Source organism: Hibiscus syriacus, unplaced genomic scaffold (genome assembly GCF_006381635.1).
Source record: "Hibiscus syriacus cultivar Baekdansim isolate YM2019G1 unplaced genomic scaffold, ASM638163v2 tig00117012_pilon, whole genome shotgun sequence".
Taxonomy (NCBI): Eukaryota; Viridiplantae; Streptophyta; class Magnoliopsida; order Malvales; family Malvaceae; genus Hibiscus; species Hibiscus syriacus.
Window position 1 is genome coordinate 744188 of NW_024063524.1, and position 27226 is coordinate 771413.

The 27226-nt window shown below is 32.6% G+C and overlaps 1 protein-coding gene across 1 annotated transcript; it reads left to right on the plus strand.

Moving 5' to 3' along the window:
* Positions 1 to 21226: 21226 nt before the first annotated feature.
* On the plus strand, positions 21227 to 25965 carry LOC120195331 (calcium-dependent protein kinase 28-like). Its single transcript, XM_039197400.1, has 12 exons — positions 21227 to 21816; positions 22816 to 22946; positions 23100 to 23141; positions 23286 to 23397; positions 23487 to 23565; positions 23743 to 23912; positions 24199 to 24325; positions 24502 to 24617; positions 24741 to 24848; positions 24933 to 24995; positions 25115 to 25288; positions 25507 to 25965. Exons 1-12 carry the CDS (start codon positions 21430 to 21432, stop codon positions 25753 to 25755), a joined length of 1758 nt encoding a protein of 585 aa, XP_039053331.1. The 5' UTR covers positions 21227 to 21429; the 3' UTR covers positions 25756 to 25965.
* The last annotated feature ends 1261 nt before the right edge of the window (positions 25966 to 27226 follow it).

Below are 27226 nucleotides of genomic sequence, written 5' to 3' on the forward strand. Positions count from 1 at the left end.
TACCTTGTGCCTTCGAAGCTTCTTCTCCTTGAGTTCTTTCAAGTTCTTGTGAGGGAGATTAATCTTCACACTCCAATTTGCCTTTTCATCGCGACTAGGAGGGTTGGTTAGAGCCACATTATCGTGTTTGCCTTTTCATTGCGACTAGGAGGGCTCGATAGGACATTTATCCATCTATTTTCCACAAATCCATCCTCACCATCATCATCTTTACCGTTCACCTTCATAGGGAGATCTTTTGATTTCTTGGTTATCTTATTTTATTTTCAATTTCTTTATCTTTTGTTTATCTTGTTCTAATATTGTTTCTTATCTTGTTTTCAACAAGTCAAAGAAACCCTAAAAGAACCCTAGCTATTACCGCCACCTTCTCTATTTATTCATCATTGTTCTTCATCGAGTCTAGAGCTTTCTAGGTTTGATTCTTCAATAAGAGCAACGTTCATCAACCCGCCACCGCTTCCCTATCAATTGGTATCAGATTTGGGCCGATTCTTGGAAAGAAACAAGCAATCTTGCTTATTCTTGCACACAAAACCGTAAAGTACCCCAAATGAGCTAGTTCACAAAAGATTCAGCGTTTCAAGTTCTTTTTATTTAATTTTAATTTAGATTTAAATCCTTCTTGTTAGTTTGCTATTTTTTAAAAACAAAAAAAAAAGGCAAAACAAAAAACAAAAAAAAACAAAAAAAGCCAAAATTTCAAAAAAAAATGCAAACGAAGGTATTTAGGGCTGATTTTCTCCAGTCATACTCGTCTTAATTTTAATCTCCAGTCCAAAATTCACTTCGATCAGAGTTCATTAGGTCCTTCAAATACATCATTCAAGTTTTATCAGCAGATTCGGTCTAGAATATTGTCGAATTTATTGAAAATTCTACAGGATGTATTTTGTGGTGAAAATTTCCATACTGAAACTCCATATATTGGAGATCATTCACACAAAAAATCAGAATTTTTGGAGATCAAGAACAACTTCGAACAAAGCGATCAAGAAAAACAGATTGTTTGAGGACTCACTTTTCAACAGAGTCTACTGGATACAACTGAAGGTATTTGGTTCTGAAATTTCACAAGTGGTTTCTTGACGCATCTAAATACATTCAAGAATTTTTTCTTTGACTCTTAGTGCTTTAGGTTCTTTTGTTTTTCCCTGTTATTGGTCTTTTGCATTATCTAACACATTATCTTCCTTGTGTTAGTAGGACTAAAGAGTTTGCATACTTCTTCCTTCTTTGCATTCTCGTTCTCTTGGAGTCTAACCTTTGTTTGGCCTCTTAGAGCTTTTAGGTTTTTCTTATCGCCTTTGCTAGTAATCAAACTCCGATACGAACTGTGAAAGACTACTTGGTAAAGTGAGTTTTAAAGAGTACAAGATCGGCTTACTTGCCTCTCGTTGTGTTACTTTCTTGGAGTGACTTGTGAGGTTTCTTGCTTTGTTGAATTTTCTTTCTTTTATTTTTATTTTACTTTAAAATTTTCTTTCGATTGTTATGATTTCAGGATGTGTGACAATAACAACAAGACACTTACGGCTATCTTAGCCGCACTTGCACGACTCACGACTCAAGTTGAAATATTTGATGAACTTACCAATACCGTGAGAGAACAAAGAACCACAACTGGATCTACCAAACCAGAATCCAAGACTAAACAATGCTAAACTTTTGGTACCCAGGCAAGAACAACCACGTTTCCAAGCACCCGAACTCTTTGCTAAACCAAAGTTCATGATCCCGTGTTTCAAAGGAGACAACGATCTGGATAGGTACATCGATTGGGAAGGAAAAGTTGATCTCATATTTGCATACCATGACTAACCCCAATCTAAACAAGTTCCCCTCATCACCATGCAATTCGAAGGATATGCTAGAACTTGGTGGATGCAAACAAGGAAAAAGATCCAGAATTTCCAAATTCCAACAATCACTTCTTGGACCGATCTCAAACAAACCATGAGGAAGCGATTCCTACCGACACATTATACACGAGAAGTTAAACTACGACTACACCGACTTCGACAAGGTAGAAGTTCAGTTGAAGACTACTACAAGGAGATGCAGTCCTTACTCAATAGGGCTAACATAACCGAAAAAGAAGAGGTCACCGTGTCAAGATTCATCGTCGGCTTGAACTCAAACATCACTAATCTTCTTGACCTCCATGGGTACGAAAACCTTGAAGATACACTAAAAGAAGCAATGACAATCGAAGTACAAATCCAAAGGAGATTCTGAGAACATTACCAAGGTACTTCATCCTCTTACCAAGGTAATCCTTCAAATCCTTCCTCGTCTTCTGCTCTATCTTCTCTAAAAAAACCAAGAGATAACAAACCTGACAAGGAGAAAGAATGACCAGCAAAGAATGACACACTTCCAGCCCCTAAAGATCAAATGATAATTTGTGAGGAGGTAGTGAAAGCAAAAAAAGAAAAAGTTGAGAAAGAGGCAAAAGAAAAAGAGGTCACTAGTTACAAAAGCCAAAAGAATAATGACCCATGGGAGGTGAGTGAACCTAATTGTGAGAAGAAAAGAGTGACTCAAAATCTATGTGTGAGCACAAAAGAATTGAGAGAGAACCTTCTTTACAAACATCCTTCCATCCTTGTTCGCTTTAGAGAATCAATTGTTTCGATTTCTAACATTAACAAGGATTTACCTAGTGTGTTTTCATCTTTGTTACAGGATTTTCAAGAAGAATTAGGTGATCCACCTGACGGATTACCACTGGAAAAAGGAAAACAACACCAAACCAATCTAATTCAAGGTTCCATCATACCTCGTCAAATATACAATCTCGAAGAAACCAAAGAGTTAAATTTGTTATAAAAAGGCTACATCCATGAAAGCCTTAGTCGTAACGTCATCTTAATGATGAAACATGACTTGAACAACTCCACATGCTTTATAGTTCATGCACAGGGAATCCATGTAAATGATGTGAAAGTAAAAGCAACACGAGACTGGCCCACACCATCTTCTATAGCCAAGAGTTGTCGAATAGTGCTAGGTGACCCTCTCACGGGTTACCACCTGAAAGCCCTAATCACTATGCTATATCAATGAAGAGTCATGATTTACGAGAGTCCAAAGGTAAGCATTTTATTACTCATTTTAATGACTTTGTAACATACTTCTTCTCCTTCTTACAAGGTAAGGCTCGTGAAGTTGTCATCCATACTAAACACAACTCCTTTAAGTGCGTAACATACCGAGGTAAGCAAAACACAGTAGACGATACGCTACCACGAAGGTATACTCTTACCTATCAAACTCATACTAGTATTCCGAGAATTGAACATATCAAAGATTTATATCACGATAACTCGGATATTTTTGATATTTCTACCCATACTTTTAAAAGTGCTTTTAATGAGCTTTATCTTGTATATGAGTTTCCTTGCCAACTAAACAGGTTCTACAGTCCAAAAAGCTCCTCCCGGGGATCATTAATTCATGAACCCCACTTAGGAGACTTAAGGGATTACTTTAACAAACCAGTTGACATGGTTTTTAAACACTCATTCTCGCCACACACAAATAAAACCATGGAGAAATTATCTGAAATAATCATACATAAAGCCAACAGTGGGAATTTCAACCAAACACATCAGATTACAAGACTTGTATGCAAAAGAGGATTTCAAGACTTCAAGAAATCAGTTCCTAAAAAGAAGAAACCTCGACTAAAATGCATAAAGACACATCACATTGATCCTGGTAAATGTTTCACAAGTTTTTTTTCAACACATCTAAATCTCTTTCTTTTGGATTTTCAGATTCGAGGACGAATCCACTAGGGCTATTACCTGGAAGAGGAAACGCATGTTGGATTGGGAAGACTTACTCCCATATACGACGATTAATGATGTAAGTTAACACACAAATAATACCATATATAAACAAGTTATTACTAGTACACGTTAACTTTGTTTGAGCTTTTATATTGTTAGGAGGTCAACTACCCATTATAGAGGCTGACACCCTCAGATGATGAGCTTGCCACTGATTGGTGGCAAGCTGTAAGCGGTTTTTTGATGGGACGGATGATGAATACCCCCCACTTCGAGAGCCATCACCCCATCGGGCCGATTCTATAGCTCGACACCCGGAGCCATCACTTGGTCGAGCCTATTCTCCACCTCCACCATCACCTATTCCATCACATCATCGAGCCTCTTCTCCACCATCAACTCATGATAGGCGACCGGCAAAGAGGCTCCGTCTATCTCCATCTCCCTGTTCTCCACCTCCACGGGATGAGTTAGGAGAATTACGTGACGAGGTCGGTGCTTTACGTCATGAGGTCGGTACTTTACGTGAAGATAATGGTGCATGGCATGATGAGGTTCGATCTTTACGTGGTGAGGTGGATTTTTTACGCGATGAAAATGGTGCGCTATGCGGTGAGGTATCTACCTTACGTGATGAGGTTGCCGCTCTACGCGAGATTATTTTATTGTTGCAGAATGAGGTTAATACTCTACGCAATAAGGTAAATTTGTTTAATACTATACTAAAAATGCAAATAACTTTTTTCAGCATTATTTATTTATTTATTAACTGATTTATATATTAATTTATTTTCAGCGGCCCGTTAAGGTAGATGCTTTACGTCGGGTTTTTCTTACACGACGGGGTTCACGCATCAGACGTCGTGCATGTGCCATTACGTCTCCATTCACCCCACTAGTGCCAAGACTCCGTAAGAATAAGCCCAATGCACCTATCATCATTCAAGAGGCGCCTCCTATCATTCAAGAGGCCCCTATCATCATCGAAGAAGCCCCTCCCACCGTTTAAGAGGCAACTGTCATCGTTCAAGTTATCTCGCCCGCCGTTCAAGAGCCCGATTCATTTGGCGTTATATGTCGACATATTGATAAACCACCTCCCGTGCCCGATATGATGGTTGCGTGTTGGCTTTCGTATGAGTTACCGGCCAGTACCATTCCTTAGCAGGAGATGGAAACACTACCGGACACAATTACAGATAATACCCTTTGGGCTAAGACCGCAGTTGATTTTTATCTACATGAGCGGAGCAAGGGGTGTTATTCTGACCTATACCAAATCGACGATGCTATTCATTTGTTTCTTGATCGGTTTTCGTGGGGTATTTTAGGGGGTAAGTATTATATTCTTCTTATATTGCATTTTGATTAATTTTTTTTAAATTATTAATAAATTCACTAATATATTTATTTTTTTATAAAAAAACATATTGATGCATGGGTGTCACGTCTTCTAATAATAAGGAAATTGAAGAAAAGAGGTATTCGATGGACTATTATGCTGACGTCTTTTCACGCAGCTCACTTGAAGGAATAGAGAGATACTTCATATAAGTTGGCTAATGGAAAAGCTAAACTTTATCCTGCGTGGTGGGAGGTCAATAAGGTTAGTATTTATTTTTTGAATATTTTAAAGGTTTTCATACATTTTATTTGATGTGCGCAATTATTTATGATTGCAGGTGTTTATCCCTGTTTTGGAAAAGCGTCATTGGCTTCTCGTCGAGCTTCAGCTCCCATCCCTGAAGACAGTGGTATATGACAGCATGTTGAATTACATACCATTGTATGATTTGAGAGATATTATTACAAAGAGATGGAGCGATCATTTGGCTAAATTCTTGAATGCGATTGATTATTGGATAAAATCTGGAAACAAGAAGCCAAAGAAGTTCAAAATTACAATGATCAGAGACGAGACTGTGCCACAACAAACGCAGGGAGCCAGAGGGGATTGTGGTCCTCTCGTATGCTTGTGCTTGGAACGTTTGATGACAGGAAGTATACAATATCTACCTCCCACAGATAGAGATAGAGCTGCAGTAGGCTTGCGGTTTCGGCATTATACGGCCAGATCGATATATTTGAGATGTTGCCTACCTGCATCCGCGTGCTGAAAGTTGTACATAAACAATTGGTAAGTTTGAGCAAGTGTTGTTAACATATATACTCTTTAACTGGATTGAAAATATTGGTTAAGTACCTAGAATTCAGTGATTTGTTGTTTGTTGGTTTTAGATGTGTAGAAAGTGTTGTTTGAGCAAATGTTTGGTTTCTGCAGGTTAATCCTGAAGTGAGCTGCGTGAAATGTATTTGTGCATAAAAAACAGTCTGTGGTACACTTTTTTTCTTTGTTTAATTGAATTTTACATTGAAAGTTGATTTGTTACAATTGATGAGGAAATAAGATTTATTTTTTGATTAATTGATTTGTAAAAGTTGATTTTTTTTAATTTGATTTGTAAATAAGAATTATTTTTTTGCTTGTTTAATTGATTTGTAAAAGTTTATTTGTTGTTTCTAAAAAATTCAATCTGTATTATGTTTGAAGGCAAAAAAGACATGTTGAAGGTACAAATTCGCAACGCGAAATAAGTGTTACGATAGTGAAATTCGCAATGCGAAAGTCAAATTCGCAACGCGATTTTCGGTTTGCGAATTCGACTTTCGCGTTGCGAATTTGACTTTCGCGTTGATCGCAACATACAACATCAAGGTATATACAACATCAAACACATTCCAAGCTATAAATACAAGCTAAGGACACTTGAAGAAGCAAGAGAACAACTATCCAAGCAATCAAACACGAGAAAATCCCAACATGATAACAACTGAACAGATCATATCAATGTTCAAACTCAAGTTACTAATGAATGTCTAACTGAAAATGTATGCATTCATACATAAAATACACATAATACAACGTTTGCATTTAAAAATCACCTGAGTTAATAAGTCCCAAAAGGTGAAGCCGGTTGTGATTGGGATTTTGATTGCGATTTTGATTTCCTTTTGCTTGGCACCATATAAGCTTTGGATTTTGATAAGTATCCATTTTTTGGTAGAGGAAAAGATGATTGTGATGGCACTGGTGATCCACGGGTCAACCTTGTATGACCACTCTCCTTGCACCGACTACATGTCGATATCCTCTTCTCTTCACCCTTAGACGGTATACGATCGTGATTTTTTGGTCGGCCAGGTAGCCTGTTGTCCATGACTGGTGGCAAAACTGTTTGTAAGTCATCTAGTATGTCCCACTCAGAAGGATGTGGACATGGGTAGACAATCTCGGCATAAGTCTGTCGATATACTTCTGTAGTGTAGCAATCCATAGCGTATGCGCTTGAATCATCTTGGTTTAGATGAAGAACAACTTTTATAACATGGCCACATGGATAACCAGATGTTTGCCATTTCTTACAACTACACGTCTTTGCATTTAGATCGACAAGCCCATTTAAGTTATTATCCAATACTTAAAACAAAGTGTTTGAACATGGTTCAACTCTCCAGGACGTTGACTTCACAACACGTTTCGTTATCTTTTTTTCAGTCCATGGTGTAACCCGACGTTCCAATCTTCCTGTAAATTTAAATAAATAATACTTAGTAAAATATATGAGTTACGAATTTAAAGAAATAATATCTGCATGGTTTCTTTTCTTGTAGTACCACTATTGAATAGAGGCTCGAAAAAACTCCATTAACATCGTAATGGGTAATTTCTGGGAATGATGACTTAGAGCGTTAATTGATTCTGCACTATTAGATGTCATGAAACCATATCTTGCTCCAAGTTGATGTACTCTTGACCATCTTTCAAACCCGACATCTTCTAGTGTTTGAGCACATTGAGGCAAAACACGTCTTAAACAATTTATATACTTATTAAAATCCACTTCCCGATAAGCTTTTACAACCTTCCAGTATGTCCATTTGTGATTTTTTATACCAGCAGACCTTGATTTTAGATTTCTGTACAAATGAACACCACAAAGTCCATGAAAAGCATCTGGGAAACACCTTCTAACAGCGTTGTCAATTGAGTTTTCCCTATCGGATATGATTTTCAGATTGCTAATAGGACCTATGCAATCCCTAAGATGCCCCATAAACCATGTCTATAAATCAGAGGTTTCAGATTTGCCAACCCCATAAGCTATTAGCAGTATCCCATTGTTAGCATCCATGGCTACTGTTAATAAGTTTACTCCAAGGTATCGACCTTTCAAATGTGCTCCATCAACTATAATAATTGGGCTCATGCAAGTAATAAACGAACGAATCTACAAAATCATATACACAAGAACTATAATCATTTAAATGTGAAATGCATGCAACTAACAAAAATGAGTCAACAATATTATAATTATTTACTAATCGCAGTACCAATGGCGATAAACAGCAACTCAAAGCATCCATCTCTATCTGTTTCGATATTAGTTACCGACCCAGGATTTTTCAGCTATAAATTGTGACAATAAGCCGACAGTTGGGCAAACGATGCTTCTGGCGATCCCCTCAACAATTCCAAGGCATAACATTTGGCTCTCCAAGCTTGAGAATATGAGATACTAATCTTGAACCGAGCATTCATGTCAGTCATAATTTCATGTCCCCGATATACCCTTCCATTCAAAAACATTAACTCAGCCAGAAAACCACCCAACACCTTTTTGTTTGCCTGTCTATGGTGAGGAAAAACTTGGGTTCTTGAACATGTATGTTTATCAATAAAAGTCCTAACTTGAAACATTTCGCAATCTTTTATCCTCTTAGAAATCATATGCCACGTACAATTTTTGTCAATCATACACCTTGTTTCGAAACGATCTTTGCTTGATTTGTTAACTTTTAGTTGATATCCATCTTCCACACATTTCGTATACAAAGCTATCTTCAAGTCTTCCTTTGTATCAAAACAATCATCTTTCTTGATACGAATAACTTTTGTGTAACAATCAACTGATATCTTTACCAACTCTTCTTCCGGTATTTGAAGTAATTCTGGCATATTCCAGTTATACTCCCGTGGCATTTTCTTCTTTTTCATTTCTTCGGGGACTTCTTCTTCTTCTTCTTTTTCTTCTTCAGGGTTATATGAATTATAGAATGGATGTTCAACATGTTCATTCACAGTCGTAACTTCCTCCTCATTATCATCAATAACATCTTCCTCGACAGCGGTTGTTTCATCATCAAAATTCGGATTTTGACCAATATCAAAATCATTACATGCAGGGTTTGTTTCTTCTTCCATCACATCATCAAAATCTGAGTATTGACCAAGATCAAAGTCAGGGTATTGACCAAGATCAAATTTCGAATACTGACTAGTACTCACAATTTTTTCTGTTGGCTCATAATCGTCTAACTGGTCAATACGAAAACCGAAATTTGGTGCTGAAAGTTAATTGGGATTTGGATTAGGAAAAGGTTGTGGGTTTTGAGATTATGTTTGGTATTGGAAATGTGGTGAAACAAAATTTTGCTTGGTGATGAAATTGTGGTGGAACCGTTAAATTTTGGGTTGAAGAACTTAGTTGATTACTACCCGCTACTGACCCAACTTCACTACTTCTAGGTTCAACAACATATAATATAACATCATCTTCTTGCGAAACACTATGTAAGCAATGAATCGTTCAACATCTTCATTGTCGGTTAACAAATAAACTTTACCTTTTCTCAGATAAGATAGCCTAAATCCACTTAGAGGCTCTAAATTCAATTTCTTTGCAACACGTAACATTAGAGTTTCATAAGTTAACTTTTTTAATGACAGTTTTAGTTGAAGATTCATGGGTAAAGGCACATATTGTAAAATACCATGAACATTCTCCCATGACCCTCCAAAACATAAATCTATCCAAACATGATCAACATTAGATGATTTCATTCTAAAAATTGTAAATTAATTTACTAAACAAACGAGCTATAAACTAGATATCATCACTAACTTAGAGAAAAACATACCTTTATTAAGTTGATAGTTGATAATTTGGGAGAGAAATCATTGAAAAATTATATAAAAATAAAATTATGTAAAAAAAATAGAGATGGTGAAGGATGTCGTTGGATATAGGAACAGATATTGTCGGAGAGAGTGATAGATGGAGATGGAATGAGTTACGATTTAGGGATTTAGGTTATGAGTTGCTGCTGTTGCGTTGTTATATACCCAAAACATTTGTGTTGCGAAACTAAAACCTGTTGTGAAATTAAATTCGCGTTGCGAATTTGACTTTCGCGTTGCGAATTTGACTATCGCGTTGCGAATTTGACTTTCACGTTGAGAATTTAACTATCGCGTTGCGAATTTGGAATATCGCAACGCGAATTTGGAAAATGGCAATGCGATTTACATATTCGCGTTGCGAAATTGGAAACTGGGTTGCGAAATTGGAATTCACGTTGCGAATTTGTTGGTCATTTTGGCAAATCCAAAAAAAGTTGGTTAAATTCGTATATTATAAGGCATTTTTGGTCACTGAGGTTATTTTCTCTTTTAATTATTAGTATTAAATAAAAACAAGTCACTTGAAACTAAAAGGGTGAAACATTAATATCACAAAAATACATACAAATGTATACTTATGTGTTACATATACTAGAAACAAAAAAGCAAACTAGTTGCATGTGTATTTTCATGCTTCCCACTTATAACTCTAATATCCAATGGAAATCTTTCCCAACTTCTCGCTATGTACACCCAAGAATCAAATTGCACTTTTCAAGCACATCAGGAACTTTTTTATCATCCCAAGAATCAATTTTATAAGATCCATTTTCCAAGTACAGAATCCCACTAGCCAATATAGTAGGAATGTGGTTTTTCAAAGGGGAAATAACTTCACAAAGAGTGTTGTAGAATTCAAGCTGCATGGAAGGAAACAAAAAACTTAACAGTGTGCAAAAGATACATGGACACTAAGAGTATAAATTTGCACATACACCTACCTCAGTGCCTAAATCGTGTATAAATTTGCAAATGAAATATAATATACCCAGCAAGCAAAGGATTAAACACCAATCTAACATATTTCTACTCCACTAATTCAATCAACAAATGTGAATAATCCAACAGCAAGCAAAGGGAATATGATGTTAGTCGCACTTGTAAATAATATTGAGATTTTGAGAAAGACATTTGCATATACGAAAATGATGGATTTCTCTATTTCAAAAACCAGTTTGACATATATGAATTATTATTAAGCTATTCATTTTCTAAAATCTAAAGAAACAAAGACCTAGAAATTAAAACAAACACAATACACTAATAGTAATAAATTCGTTTGAATGCTAAAATCATTCATCAGATTAGATTTCTATTTTAAAAAACCTGAGTGCATGCCAACTTAAAGACACTAAACAAAAAATACAATAAAACAGGGGCTTTACTCTGCTTGGTGAATACTGTAAACATTCCAACTATACTTAGCAATGTAGTAGTTCTACACAATGGTTCAAGAATCAAAGGATTAAAAGAATTCAAGCACAAATCAGCAGAAAACTTGTTGCATCCATCATCTGTTAGGCCACATCTTCCAAACTTTAAGTATGCCAATGATTGCATGTCATATGAAATTATTATAATTCCGGGAAATTCGGTAATTGCTCAAACTCCATGGACTTGCTAACAACTCATTGTTTTTTTGTGATATGATGAAGTTTGATCTTCTATGCATGATAATGATAGAGAGTTTATCATTATCCACCTATTTCACAACTCTAAGACATTACATCCACCTACTGGTTTCCCCCATGAAATACATGTCACTATATCGGAAGGCACATCCATGTTCAATGTATAACAGCTACAAAATGTACTGTTCAATTATCAGTAGAGGTAAGTAATGAGAACATACCTGAGATGGAATCCAAGCATGCAGCAGTAACGTTACATCCCTCCAGATTTAACATATTAAGTTTGTTCAAACCTGCCATGGAAAGTAATGTTAGTACATAACATAATATGTTTAATTCTTTAAGTCATCTGATCTTATTAAGATAATAGATTATTAGTACGGGAAAGAAGATTAAGATGCCATCACTAGGAGACCCTGAAGACTATGACCTAAAAGGTAAGATGTATTAATCATGTTACATTCAATGTATTAGGAACTGAAACCAAGAACAATGAATATAAACAAAGAGGTCCTATCCTTTTATATAGCAAATTGGACGACAGTGTGTGTCCACCATGCAAAAGAAAAGGTAGATAAATACCTTTCAAATAAGACAACCTAGAATTAGTGATGTTACTATTTGATATCTACAGCTCCTTCAGATTATTAAGCCCTGAAATAAAAGAAAAACATAAAGCCATAACCAAAAAAAAGAAAAAAATCTAGAATCTAATATAAAGAATCATGCTTGAGGCTCTGCTACATACCTTGAGATCCACATTTGAGCGTGAACGCAAGATAGAACTAAACTCGGGATCTGAACGAATATTGTGCCATTTTCCAGTACCATGCTTAAGAACTCCTGCCTTGAGTGCAACATCTTCTTCCACTGTCCATTTCTTCCTCTGTTTTTCTGATAAAAAAGGGAATCAAAGAAGAAGAATGCTTCTCTCGCCAAATAGAAAAATGTGGTATTTGAAATCGGAAGAGGAATTATACTTTGTGAGTTTCTCTCGCTAAATCGAAGAAGTAGAATTTTTTCCATCACATAAGCAAGCAAACAAGGAGAAGGGTATTTTAGCCCATTAAGCACGGTAATAAAGAAATACCTAGGTGAGATGTGGGAATAATACTCCCAGTAATTTAGACCCAAAAACCACTGTTGGTAATAACCTTTCCTCACTTGGGATGTGACCCATCCAAACATGGGTATCTTTAACCCGAAAAAAATATTACTGTCAGGAATCCAAAAATCCATGAACCAAACACCCCCATAGCTCTCGGCCGAGCGAGGAAGAATGAGAGAGAGAGACATCTGAAGAGGGAAATTAGTTTAGGTGTAGACTAGGTTAAAATAAAATTAGGGACATATAGTAAGGTTTTTTAGTTGTGACATTTTCGCGATTATTTTAATTTTTAGTGTTCTAGTTTTGCAATTTTCACTGTTAATTGTTAGTATATTTTATGTTTAAAAATGAATAATTATGCTTCAGTCCCTCTAGTTTAGTCGTGTTTTTACATTTAAGCCACTGTCTAAACCTCAAAATTGCATGCTTAGTTTTAATTTAATTTTAATTTAGTCATTGTTTTGTAACTTATACATTTAATTTACAAATTAGTCCCTAAGCTAATCTATTTTTATAATTTAGTCCCTAGATTAATAATGTGATTAATTAACCTTAATACTAGCTTGTTTGTTAGATTTATCTTTCATTATTTTTAATCAAATTGGTATAGTTAATTTTAGAATTTTATGCATGCTTGTTGATTTATTTTTCTTTGATGCTTTTAATTTCTCTTCTTCAAGTTCATTTATCTTTACACTTGGCCTTGGATTAGATTACTTGATTATAGATTAAACCCTTAAGTTTAGATTTTAGATTTAGTCCCTTAACTTTAGACTTTTCACATTCTAGTCCCTAAACTTTTAATTAGATTATCCAATTAACATAATTAATTAGGATAACAATTAGAGCTTCCACCTTACAGTTATTTTCATCTTAGTCCTTAAAAATTAGGGAATAATTTGATTTGGTTTTCTTATTAAGATGCATGTTTGCTCAAACCAATTATTCGATTCAATAATTGGTTAAAAATGTTGATTAATATTAGAGACTTCTTTTCAGGTTTAGTCCTCTAGTTGCTTTAATTTTCATAATTTGACAAGTTAAGTTAAGAAAGCCTTTAATAAAATCACTTATTATAATAAGGTTTTAATTGGTTGTTTGATTACATTTGTTTTTTTTAATTACAAAGCAATGTTCACTTATGAGGGAGTCAATAGTATATCTCCCGCAATCATGCTTAAAGGGGTGACTACTGGTGATTCTCGAAGTAGGTCAACATCTTTTTCAAAACCACATCATGATTTCTCAATTCCCGAGGCAATATTAGAGCGCAATAATTGATCTTCAGCATTCATGCTAGGAGGTGAACATTATTGGCCTTAATAAACGAATATCCTCTTCGATTTTGCATCCATAGTGATTTCTAAATTAAATGAAGTTTCGAGCTAAAAATTCCAAATTTTAAACATAGGGTATTCGACTAGGTACCAATTTCTAAGCGTTGTGGGGGTGCTAACACTTCCCCACGCGCAACTGACTCACGAACCTATTTTCTAGTTTTTGCAGACCCCCAAACTTGGTGTTTTGATAAAAATAAAATGTTTTATTAAATTACTTGATTTTTATGGTATTCAAATCGTACCTTTAAAACGGTTGGTGGTGACTCCCAACATGTCATAAAATCATTTCAAAAACTCCATCGTTGAAACTAGTCAGTCTTTCCCCCGAAAGGCCGGCTGCGACACCTAGTATACATTTAATCATGGCGAGGCCCTTAGCACTACACTAAGGAAAGAATGAGGCTCATACTATAGTGATAGAACTGTTGAACCTTAAGTAGGTAGCACGTAATTATGATCATGCATGTACTTATTGCGTATTACCATGTCTTCTAGCATGTTTATGTTTAAGAAATTCATATGTCGCTTTAGATTAATGATTATACTACTAGGCTCTGCAAACTCAGCGTTCGAATGTTTTTGTTTGCAACTTAGTATCTCAAGTTGTTCGAGGAGCATCGTCGCACTAAGATCTCCAACATTCCTTGCAGAGTAATGTATGATTACTTGTAGTGGATATGTGAATTCATAAGACTCTTATTATTATATTCAGATTTGTAAATCCTAAATTTTATTATTTTGATTTAAATTATGTGCCATGGAGTTTCGATTTGTATAAGTATTTTATAACGATTATGAATGTATTTTAATGAATTCATATTTTTTTAAAATTAAAAATGAGTTTTGTTTAAAAAATTTAGTAATTATATCGGTAGCTTAATATGACACTTTAAACCAATTAACTATGGGTGTTACATCATCTGCTGACGTAGCAGGCCATTCATCTAATATTCATATGAACACATAATTGTGTTTATCGAACTTTAGTACGGGAAATGAAAAATGGACTCAAAATAACAATATATGATGATACAAAGGAAATACCTTTATCCTTGGTTTTGATGAGCGAAATGCCACATGTTCATCGTGTTCTTTAAGTCATTGTCCCTCCTCTAACGTATCATAAAAATACTTTTTGTGTGTATTTGTTTGTTAACTTTTTTCTTGAATGAAAATAAAAGAAAATAAAATAAAAATGACAGGACTAAACGTGTAATACATCATATACATAAAACATAAATATAAATTTTGTGATACTCGCGTACTGGATTAAAAAGATAATTAATAACGACACTTAGGGTGCGTTTGGTTCATGGAATGTAAGATTACCAGTGGGAATAAAAGATTACCAATTGGAATAAAAGATTACCAGTGAATAGAATTACTGAGAATGTTGTATTTTGTGTTTGGTTGGTTTAGCATGAATGTAAGATTACCGTGTTTGGTTAAAGGAATAAAAGATTATTGGAATGTATATTTGACCAAATTGTCCTTATTATATATTTGTTTTTTTAACAAGTTAAAAAATATTTATATATTTTCTTTAAAGAATTTAAATTCATAAAATTTATATACTTTTTTTACAAAATTGAAAATATAAAAATGTTTAATGAAATGGTAAAATTTTATTTTAACCCCTGAACTTCATATAAAATTTTAATTATAGACGTTTTTTTGTAAATCTAAAATAGTTTAAGGATAAATTTGTAATTTAACCTTCGTAGAATTTTTATTATTCAATGACAGAAGAATGATATGTTTGAAAAAAAAAATTAAGGACATTTTAGTCCAAAACGCCGATAATCCAACAATACCTAAGGGAAGAGAGATAATGACATTCCCAGTAATATACCCAAAAAATCCACTATTGGTAATAAAATATTACCGGAAATGACATTCTCGGCCAACTAAACGGGTGAATGTGGATTCGATTCCATGGAATCTCACATTCCCTGAACCAATAGCCCCTTAGGATTTAACTAATACCCAAATAATTTTAAATTCTTTTGAATTTAATCATTCATTCATTTATTTTAATATTATAATTGGAACTATTTAATTTGATATTACAAAATAATAAAATGGCATTAATACATTTATAATAAAACTTTTATTTGTTTTTTTAAATATTTTATTTTAAATTGATATTAAAAAATTATAAAAAAAATAGTCATAGATTTTCCACAAAGTTTCTCACCATCTTACATTCCATTTACATGATAATATTTTTAATTAAGGAAAATTCAATTAGTTTTAGTTTCGACGATGATAAACACCCCCTAAAGATGTAATGGCATAATAGTAAAATTAGTCTCTAAATTTACCAAAATAATTTTTTTTAATTTTTTTTGAAGTATTTTAAATTTAATATTTCAAACTATTTGTAAAATAACTATTTCAGGATAAAAATCGTTTGTTAACTAATGTTTAATATATATGGTTGACATGACATGACATGATATTTCTCCCACATAATTAATTGATGACATAACACATGTTATGATATCACTCCATGTTATTATCTTAAAAATGTAATACATGTCGCATCATTATCTTAAATAACATGAAACATATAATTTTATCAATTAAGTATATAAGAAAAATATCACATCAATAACATGAATTAATTATTAATCAAAAAATGATTTTCATATAATAAAGATTGTTTTGACAAAGTTTAAAATGTTTGAGATTAAAATACTTTGAAAAACTAGAGATCAAAATAATTATTTAACAAATATTAGGGGTTAATATTATCATTATGCCTTATATATATAACAAATATTATGATGTAATTATATAATGTAAAATTAAAAAGAATCGTTGGATGAGAAAAAAAATGAAAGAATGAGATTAACTTATTATTTTTTAGTGAATATCTTTTAATTTCCTACTTATTAATCATAATTTTTTACTTTCTCATCAAATAATTTTAAAACTAAAAATATTTTATAGGTTTAATTAGATCCGAATTCAATATTGCATATGTATAAACGATGAAGTGAGGAAATCGATGTATTTACCGAAAAATCACTGTTTTTTTATTTACGTGTCAGACATCGTTAAAGAAAATATTACGGTTATAGCACCCTTTGTAGAGAGGCATGGCCCATACACCGTGCATTACGCTGATGTGACGTCTTGTGTTGAAAGACGCGACGAATGAAATGAACCTTACTGGGATGGGTGCTATTTTCGTAAAGTGTTTCAAAATGTTGCCTAATATGTAATTAATTTCTATTAGTGTAATTTTTGAGTAAAAACATTAACTTTATTTATTAATTTTTTATGTGTGCAAAAAAACTTTTTGCATATAAATATTTATATCTTATTTTGTAAATTATTTTATAACTCAATAAATTTTGATTTTTGCATGAAATTACACAATACGTATAATCTAGTATAGGAAAACTTTGAGGGTAAATAATTTAAAATATAAATAATTTTATAAAAGTTTTATAACTAATATTTCTTTTACAAAATGGTAAGGATGATAAGAAATATTTTATAATTTAAAAAATTATAAATTTCATATATTTTTGAAAAAATTATTGAATTTTAAAATTAATTATTTAAAAATATAAAAATATAAAAATAAACTTTTAATTATAATTTATGGATAAATAAATTCAAATCTCAAATTATTTGAGGCAACCACTTTTATAAAATATAGATTTTATTCGACTGATTCAGAAAAGAATGCTTCGACGCACACAATTTTGTCTTTAATTTTTTTAGTATCTTATATATTGTATAAGGTACTTTAGGTGTGCTTTTTGTCTTAGTTAAATCGAAATATAAAAATATAAATTTATATAAATTAAATTGTATATCATAATTTGTGTTAACTAGTATATAAGATACATTTTCAATCTGAATTTAGAGATGTAGGTAAGATTTTATATTAGGGATGTGAACTTTTAAAATATTAAATTAGAAACTTAATGGTATATTCATAAAAAAATTAGAAGGCGTAAAATTAGATTATTAATTGAAAGTTAGAGAAATATCTATATGAGAATTTAAAATTTTCAATTGTATAAATCCCTCAACACTTCTCTCGCTCTATCCATTATTCAATTTAATTCACTTATCAATTATTGAAATATAAAAATAAAATTTAAAAGATATTAAAATTTGCACACAGTTTTAAATTGAATTTAGATTTATCAAAATTCAAACATAATTTTAAAAATAGATAAATTTTAGATGATGTGATTTGAAAAACTCGATTAATAAAGTTAAAAGGACCTTTGTTTTAAAACAAACTAAACCCTAACTCATTCAAACCTAAAACGATTGGTTTTAATTGAGTTTATATGCTTTAATTAAAAACAAACCCGTTTTTTCGTTTTATTTATTTGAAAAGAAAATCAAGGATCCTTCAAAGAATTGTAGAAAAAAATTATATGTAATTATATCAATCCTTTTGATAGATTTTGATAAATTGTATATTATAATTTATTAGAATAAAATTATATAAAATATAAAATATATCAAAATCTATATAAATTAAATTATTATCATTATAATGTAAACGTGTTACGTTATAAGTTTAGAATTTCAATATCCTTATTTTTAAAGAAATATAATAGTAAATTTACTATTGTAGTTTATTTTTAAATAAATTTAAAGGCTTCTATATTAGGTTCGTAAAGTTTGGATTAGTTTTTGGTGAAAAATACATTATATTCACATTCAAGAGGTCAGAAAGTAAAGCATTGAAAATTTTAGGATCTAATGACCATCAACGATAGTGGTTAGCAATAACTAGTGATGACAACCAATAGTGACTAAAAACGGTGGTGAGGGTTGACTGACGACCACTGACGAGGACTTTAATTAGATTCAATTGTGTTAATTGATATTTCATCTGAAATTCAACGATTAACGTAAGCTAACAGCTCAGTAACTAAAATAAGATAGATCGAAAAACAAAAGTGATCAGAACATAATATTTTTAAATTTTATGACGAAAATAAAATAGACTGAAAGTGAAAGGGAACAGTATTGTAGTTTACCCTAACATCTTTGATAGAGTCCGGGGATTGTCTTTTCATGTGTCTAATTTTAGCCTACAAAGATTTGTTTCACACTTACTAAAATCCGGCTAGTCTGTAATTCATAATTAATTGGTTGAAAAGTCAGAAAAAAAAAGGTTGTTTTTTCTTCTTCCTAAACCTTCTTCTTCTCCTTTTGATTAATTTTCTTAAACCTTCACTGCTCTTGAAAGTGGAGATTATGACAATATGACGTGAGATGAGACAAGACCTAACTAAGCTTAGCTACTGTTGTTTTTCAACACGTTAAAATTCAACGTCTTTACAAAAAACAATCTAAAACAAAAATCTTTCATGTGGAAGGTAATGAAATTTTGTTGTCTCAATTGGATCCCCTGTGGCTAGAGAGAGACTTTGATACACTTGTATTATGTCAGAATATCATTCAAAGTATAATTATCTATATGTGAGTGATATCAATAATTTTTTATTAATACAGGATAAGTAAATGATAATATTTATTTAAAGATAATTATTTGATATTAAACGTTCATACTTTAAAAATTTTAGTGCTTAAACTCATAACCTCAAGAAATAACAATAATTCTTTTATCACGAAGATCATGTGAATAATCCATAAAATTCATTATTTGTGTACTAACAATAACTCGTTTTATATTTTTTATGGATGATAAAACTACACATTTAATTGAGTTGCTTAATAATCATTGACAATAATATATAATCTATTCTATAATTATATCTTGATAGTATGATAACGATATGTTCAATGTTAAGTGTATTTATTGGATATTGTTTGTTTAAATTTACTTTATAATTAATTATTGAGTTTAAATATTTTAAATAATAATTATATTTAAATAATAGTATAAGATCCATTTACACTATATAAAACTAACAAGTTTTACATAATTTGTAGCTATTAGATTTAAATAAATAATTATCTTAAATTTAATTAAAATTTATAACTCATAAATAAATATTTTTAACTCATAGTAAAATAATATATCTTTTTACCCCAATCTAAAATCTAAAACTCTAGATCCCAAATCCTAAAACTCCTACATTAAACTCCAAACTCTAAATACAAATCCTAAACCCTTAACTCTAAAGCTTACATCTTAAATCCTTTATCCTAAATTCTAACCTTAAAAAGAAAAAATATTGTTTTATTACGAAAAAAATATTGTTTTATTACGAGTCAAAAAATATTTATTTATGTTATAAATTTTAATTAAATCTAAGTTATTTATTTTTTTAAATCTAATAACTATAAATTGATATAAAATTTATTAATTTTATATAGTGTAAGTGTATCATAATTTTTTATTAAAAAATGGATCATAACCCTTAAATAGTACTTAAAATAATAATCATATATCTGAAATAGGCACAATCACTCGTAGCATACAATATATATATATAAGAATAATCTCACTTCTAACATCCACGTGAATCAAGACAAAAATATATCACTCAAGACGAAAATATAGCTAATAAAAATGTATTATGAATATATTTGAATATGGTTGAGTTTGATTCAATTAAAATGAAATTTGACTTTAAACTCGTGAGTCTCAAAATTTTAAAGTTCGATTCAAATTCGAAACCATGAATTGAAGTTCGTAAAAGTCTGCAATGAAAAAAAATCTTAATCTTAACTTGATTAAAACCTCAAAATCAAACCCGAACATTAAATACATGAAAACCTTATATTGTATTTTTTTTAAAATAATACATAAATGTTAATATTATTAATAATATATTTATTTTAAATAAAACCTTAATATATTATATTTTTGAGTTGCTCGTGAGTTTTTTGAATCAAATATCAAATAACTCGTTTCGGCTCGTTAAGAATTTAAGTCGAATATTTATCGAGCTTTTACCGAGTCGATCCGTGTAACTCACGATCTGTCTCGTCTCATTTACAACCCTAATTTCAATGTTTAAAAAAAGATGTTATTCTTAAATTTTGAGTTTAAATGACGACGTCTATAAAATGTGTGCCGTAAATAATTAAGAAATGTTTTAAGTAAATACTACTTATAATTACTCGAGATTATATAAAATATATTTTTAAACATAATTTTAGGATTTAGTATATTATTAATATATATTTGGTAAAAGAAGCCTGTATATGTCAAGTAATTTAAGCCCCAACCTTTACTCATTCAAACTTATAATCTTTAAGATACTGTTAATACGTTGAAATCGAAAGTTTTAATGTTAAGTTGACCTAAAATCGGTGTATCAATTCAACTTAATACTTGGTATAAGAAAATAAACAAGAGTAGAAGAAAAAGTCTATTTTGACCAATGGAAATACATTCATCATCCCTCTCTTTCTTCCCTTCTTCCTCCCTATTTCTCCTTTCCTTTCTTCTTCCTTGTGGAGCATACCTAATTCCCTCCTACCTATTTATTCCATTTTCCCTTTTCATATGGAATTCTGTCTCTAAAACTAATTCCTTTTATCTCCTTTTCTTTTCTTCTTCGTTGTTATAACCATGGGTGTCTGTCTCTCCACCATCAAAGTTAGTGGTTCAAGCAGCAACTCCGCCTCCCACTACCGCAAAGAACAACGATCATCCGTCGCAGAAACAAAGATCAATGCAGAAAAAGATTCTCAGAAGCCTAATAATCGAAAGGGTCATCATCATCAGCAACATGTGAACAGTTCTGTGCCTCCAAAAAATAAACAAAAACCAAGTACTAGGAAACAAGGTGGGATCATCCCATGTGGCAAGCGTACGGATTTTGGGTACCATAAGGATTTTGATAAGCATTACACGATTGGGAAATTGTTGGGACATGGGCAATTTGGTTACACCTATGTTGCCATAGGCAAGGAGAATGGGGATCGTGTTGCCGTTAAGAAAATTGATAAAAATAAGGTAATTTTTAAGTGAATCTTTATTATCCTTTGCTTGATTGTGCTTCTGGGATCATGGGGTTAGTTATTTCATTCACCTTTCCTTTTCCTTGCATCTATTTCTCTTCAATTCAAGGTAGGATTTGTTTAAAGGGTGTATATTTTTAGTGTTATTTTGGATTAAAATTGTTTATATTGGTGGGGGTGAAGGAATTTTGGCTTGTACTTTGAATTCCTTATTGATAATATATAATTTGCTGTCTTGGATATGAAGCATGGCCTCATGGGTAGGGGGAGCTTTCTCTTTTATGTTGTGTAATCTAATGATTGGAAGATTCGTTCCCCCCCCCCTTTTGTTTCTCTTAGTATAGAAGCATCATCGCCTTAACCATGGCAAACTTAAGTGGGGATTGACGATAACCTCGTTGAGCTGTGATGATCTTGGATCTATTGTTTCTTCGGCTTGACAGTATTAGTACAGTTTTAAGACCTTGGTATGGAAAACTTGCATAATTACAAATTTGTGACTGCAAATTTGCTATAATTGAATTTGATTGTCAGCATGATTGAAGCTTCATCCTCTAATCTGCATGTCTTCTGTACTTTCTAACTGTCACTCAATTGGATAGATGCAGAGTGGGGATATTTAATAGAAGATCATGTAGTTACACTAAACTATTCTAAATTTGATGAGTTTGATTTCACTTTTGCTGTGCTTTTCTGGTGAGATGTGCTTTCTTTTCTTTTTCCATCTCAAGATGCTAACTTTTGTAACAAATGGTTACGAGTAGTAACTTGTCCAGTGTTGGCAATTTTCATCTCTTTGACGTGTCTTCTAAGCTTTCTTGCTTAGTGAACTTTTTGCTTTCATTTTCTTGCAAAACATTGCCTTTAACATATATGCTTAAGGCATGAAATTTAAATGTTTGGCTTATAAAATATCTAGTTGCGTTAGATTCTATTCTTTTACAGCCTGAAGTGAGATTTCTTTTCTTATTTTAACTTCCTGGTTTGGGTGCAGATGATTCTTCCAATTGCTGTTGAGGATGTCAAGCGAGAGGTCAAAATATTGGAAGCACTGAAAGGCCATGAGAATATGGTTCAATTTTATAACGCATTTGAGGATGATTCCTATGTGTACATTGTTATGGAGTAAGTCTTGTAATTTATCTTCTTTTTGGCAGCTCATTCAGTTCTGATTTTCTTTGTATTATCTCCTTCTTCTCGTCTTTTGATGCTCGGTTCTGCACCAAATTGTTACAAACCTGACTGACTCTATCGTGTGTTGTTGTTGTATGATTCTAGATTATGTGAGGGTGGAGAATTGCTGGACAGAATTTTAGCCAAGTAAGGATGCTTAGTTATTTTTTAGAGCTGTTACTTATCAATAATTTGTTTTTATTGTCAAAATATAGTAGTCAGCACTTCCTTTCCCTTGATTTTTTTAATAGTGCAAGCCGGTTGTAACTTATGCTTGCCGTCTTCTATCAGAAAAGACAGTCGTTATAGTGAAAAAGATGCTGCAGTGGTTGTACGGCAGATGCTCAAAGTTGCGGCTGAGTGTCATTTGCGTGGCTTGGTGCACCGTGACATGAAACCTGAGGTATGCTCAAGTACAATAACATGGCTTACTTGTAAACTTTCCTATAGGAAGTCATGCTGATTGCTTTTTTCCTTGTTTCTTACCTGTAGAATTTCCTTTTCAAGTCAACCAGAGAGGACTCACATCTGAAGGCTACAGATTTTGGTTTGTCAGACTTTATCAGACCTGGTGAGTGGCATTTGCTTAATTTATGCTTTTAAAAATTATCAGGATCCGTGTTCAATATATGGCTTTTGTTATGATTTTTGCAACTCGTCATTGTGATTAGTTTCTGTTTAACTTGCACCTTGCTAATGTTATAATCCTCACCCAAGCAATACAATCCTAAACTACAACTAAATGCAGGGAAGAGGTTTCGAGATATTGTTGGCAGTGCCTATTATGTTGCCCCTGAAGTACTAAAAAGAAGGTCAGGGCCTGAATCAGATGTATGGAGTATCGGTGTAATTACCTACATTCTACTCTGTGGGAAGCGTCCCTTTTGGGATAAGACCGAGGATGGTATATTTAAGGAGGTGTAGTACATTTCCATATCATGGACCTTGATTTTTTTTCTTCATTATGGGTTCAGTCATTTTATTTATTATCAGACATGGAGAGAATATTACATTGGTGCTATGCATGTTTCTGCACTTTATTTAACCCTTTATGCTCTAGCTTTTGGTTGTCTTCTATTTCCACGAATAATCACGCTTTTTCCCATGAAATTTACTTGGTAATGTCCTAAGACGTGTTTTATTATTTTGTTGTAAAATGTGTTTATTTTCTGGAACATTTATATGAAACTGTCCATAACTACAGGTACTGAAAAACAAGCCTGATTTTCGTCGGAAACCATGGCCGACAATTAGCAATGGTGCTAAAGACTTTTTGAAGAAAATATTGGTGAAGGATCCTCGGGCTAGACTGACAGCAGCTCAGGCCCTATGTATGTTGCATCATCCCTTAGTAAATTATTTCTTTTCCGATTTTCTCTTTCTCTAGCTCGAGGAAGTGAATATCATGCCAATTTTGCTTTTACCCGCTTAAGTAATTCTTCTGTCGCGTTATGATTTCATCGTCCTGTTTATTTCTATAATATCTGATTGGTTTCAACTTCTCCAGCACACCCATGGGTTAGGGAAGGAGGAAATGCATCTGATATTCCCGTTGATATATCTGTTTTGAGCAATCTCCGGCAATTTGTGAAGTATAGTCAATTGAAGCAGTTTGCTCTGAGGGTAAACATAGAATTTCTTCCTCTTGAAACAGTACTGGATTATTTTATCATTATAGGCTTAAGAGGCTACTGTTCCCTCCTTTCATTGTTCACCTCTTTATATATAATGATTATTATCCTGTAGGCATTGGCTAGCACACTTAATGAAGAGGAGATAGCCGATCTTCGGGATCAATTTGATGCAATTGATGTGGATAAGAATGGCTCTATTAGCCTTGAAGAGATGAGACAGGTAAACATTTCTATAAAGCCTAACATCTATTAGATTGTAGAAAGCATTTTTCTTTTGGCCTAACTAGGATGGGTATCGGTGCAGGCCCTTGCTAAAGATGTTCCTTGGAAGCTAAAGGAATCACGAGTGCTTGAGATTCTTCAAGCGGTGAGTTATTGTTTCCCTTTTCTCCATCCAACATCATTCATTTTTGGTTCCATCTCTCAAATATTATTTCCTTTTAGTGGTTTAACTGTTGTAGCCTTATTTATTTCCTTTCATTTCAGATCGATAGCAACACAGATGGACTTGTTGATTTCACCGAGTTTGTTGCAGCAGCTTTACATGTGAATCAAATGGAAGAACATGATTCTGATAAGTGGCAGCTGCGTTCACAAGCTGCATTTGAGAAATTCGATGTAGATAGAGATGGTTTTATAACTCCGGAGGAACTAAGACTGGTAAGGGTTCTTTTTTTGGTGTCAATCTTTTTTTCCTTTTCTGAAAAAGCTGTTAATTCTGCTGAAATTGTCAAACATTAATCTGCAATTCAATCTAGTCCTTCTGTTTGGAACTGACTTTATTGCTTGTAAAAAAGTGTTTTTATCTAAACATTTTATAAAGATTGTTACCAGCATAATACTTATGCTCCCACGTGTACATTGTGGTTGTTTTGTAGCATACGGGCTTAAGAGGTTCGATTGATCCTCTGCTTGAGGAGGCCGACATTGATAAAGATGGAAAAATAAGCCTTTCAGAATTCCGACGACTTTTACGAACCGCAAGCATGGGTTCACGTAACATAACTAGTCCATCTTGCAGGAACAACAGAAGTTGTAGATTAAACATGAAAAGAGAACAAGAAAAACAGACCCTATGTTTTTCGGATTGTGCTCATCCATCTACCGGCCTCCATCAGTACTTCTAGGGATCCCTTTTTCACTAGAGTTTCGTTTGATGGCATCTGCTTAAAGGTATTGGATATAAGAGTTGATGTTAGGCTCTGGTTGTGGGATAGCTCCAGGTATATCGTCATTCTATGTACATATCTTTGGTTGGGGTATTTCCTGTTTTGCCCTCCTAATTTGTAACATGTGACTAAATAAAATTATCAATGAAAATATGGTGCATCGGAAATGAAGTGACAGCTCCTCCTCTACTAACATAATTTAGCAATCCAACCGACGTTGGCGTGAGGGGGGGGTGTTTGATTAGTGTTCCTTCTATATTAGGTGAAATGCCCTTTTAATACTGAGCTGCCTGATGGGAAACCAGTCTTTGACTTGACTGCTTGAAAGATAACAAGTACCTGCTTCAACTATAAGTTATTCGAACAGATAATTTTCAAAGAAAACTTGATCCAAGGAGAGAAGAAACTCAACTTTCAAACATTGGTTTTGCAACAAAATCTTCACCATTGACAACAATTCCTTCATGACTAGGAGGAAAAAAAAGATTCCTCCTTAGATGAGATTGACTGTCAACTTTTATGTATAAAAGAAAGTTACATGCATATACGCTTTGATGATGCAACTTGTCGTAACCGATTTTCGGCGATACGACGAGTCTCAACTTATTTCGTGAAAACCCGAATTTATAAAGAAACGTTTTGGTGTCACTATTGACCTTTTGGGTTAGGTAGGCCGATACCAAAAAGTTTTCTTTTAAAAGAGTTTTTAAGAAAAACGTCACTTTAAAAGATGCTCTGTTCCACGTATAACCAGAAATTTATTTTTTAGTAATAAAAAGCGTTCGGGGGTCGACATGAGGGGAAGGATAACACCCCACACAACGCCCAAAATTGTTACTCATCGATTATATATTCTCTCTAAATAGTAGAAATCTAACAATTTGAATACATATTTAAATCACAATTCCATTATTCCGAATTTAACCATACAATATTATAGAACAAAAATTCTAAGGAAATATAGAAAATATTCTCATATATCCAATTGAAGAGAAAATACTCCCTAAATACTTTAGGATGAATATTTCTCTTTCCAACTGAAATAAAAAGAATATAATAATTTTTCCTAAGGATTCAATATTAAAATAATTTTTATTCTGCCAAAGAAAGAAATTAAACCCATTAATCCTAATTATATTATTAGAAAAGATAAGGGATATACAATTATTTAAAAATACCGAGACTTAATCCCTAATAAAATTAACAAATTGTCTCAATAAGTTTAAAATAGTGAATATTTCATTTTCCCTTCAAAATTAATTAATTTTAAATGCAATCAATTTTTTTAGGTTTTTCTAGTGGGATATTTATTTATTTTTAAAATATCGAAAAAAATAAAATCTAGTTGTCTTAAGACTGTCTCTTCTTAATATTTTAAAATACATAAATACTACCCTTAATCCAATTATGTAATCGGTTAAAATATACT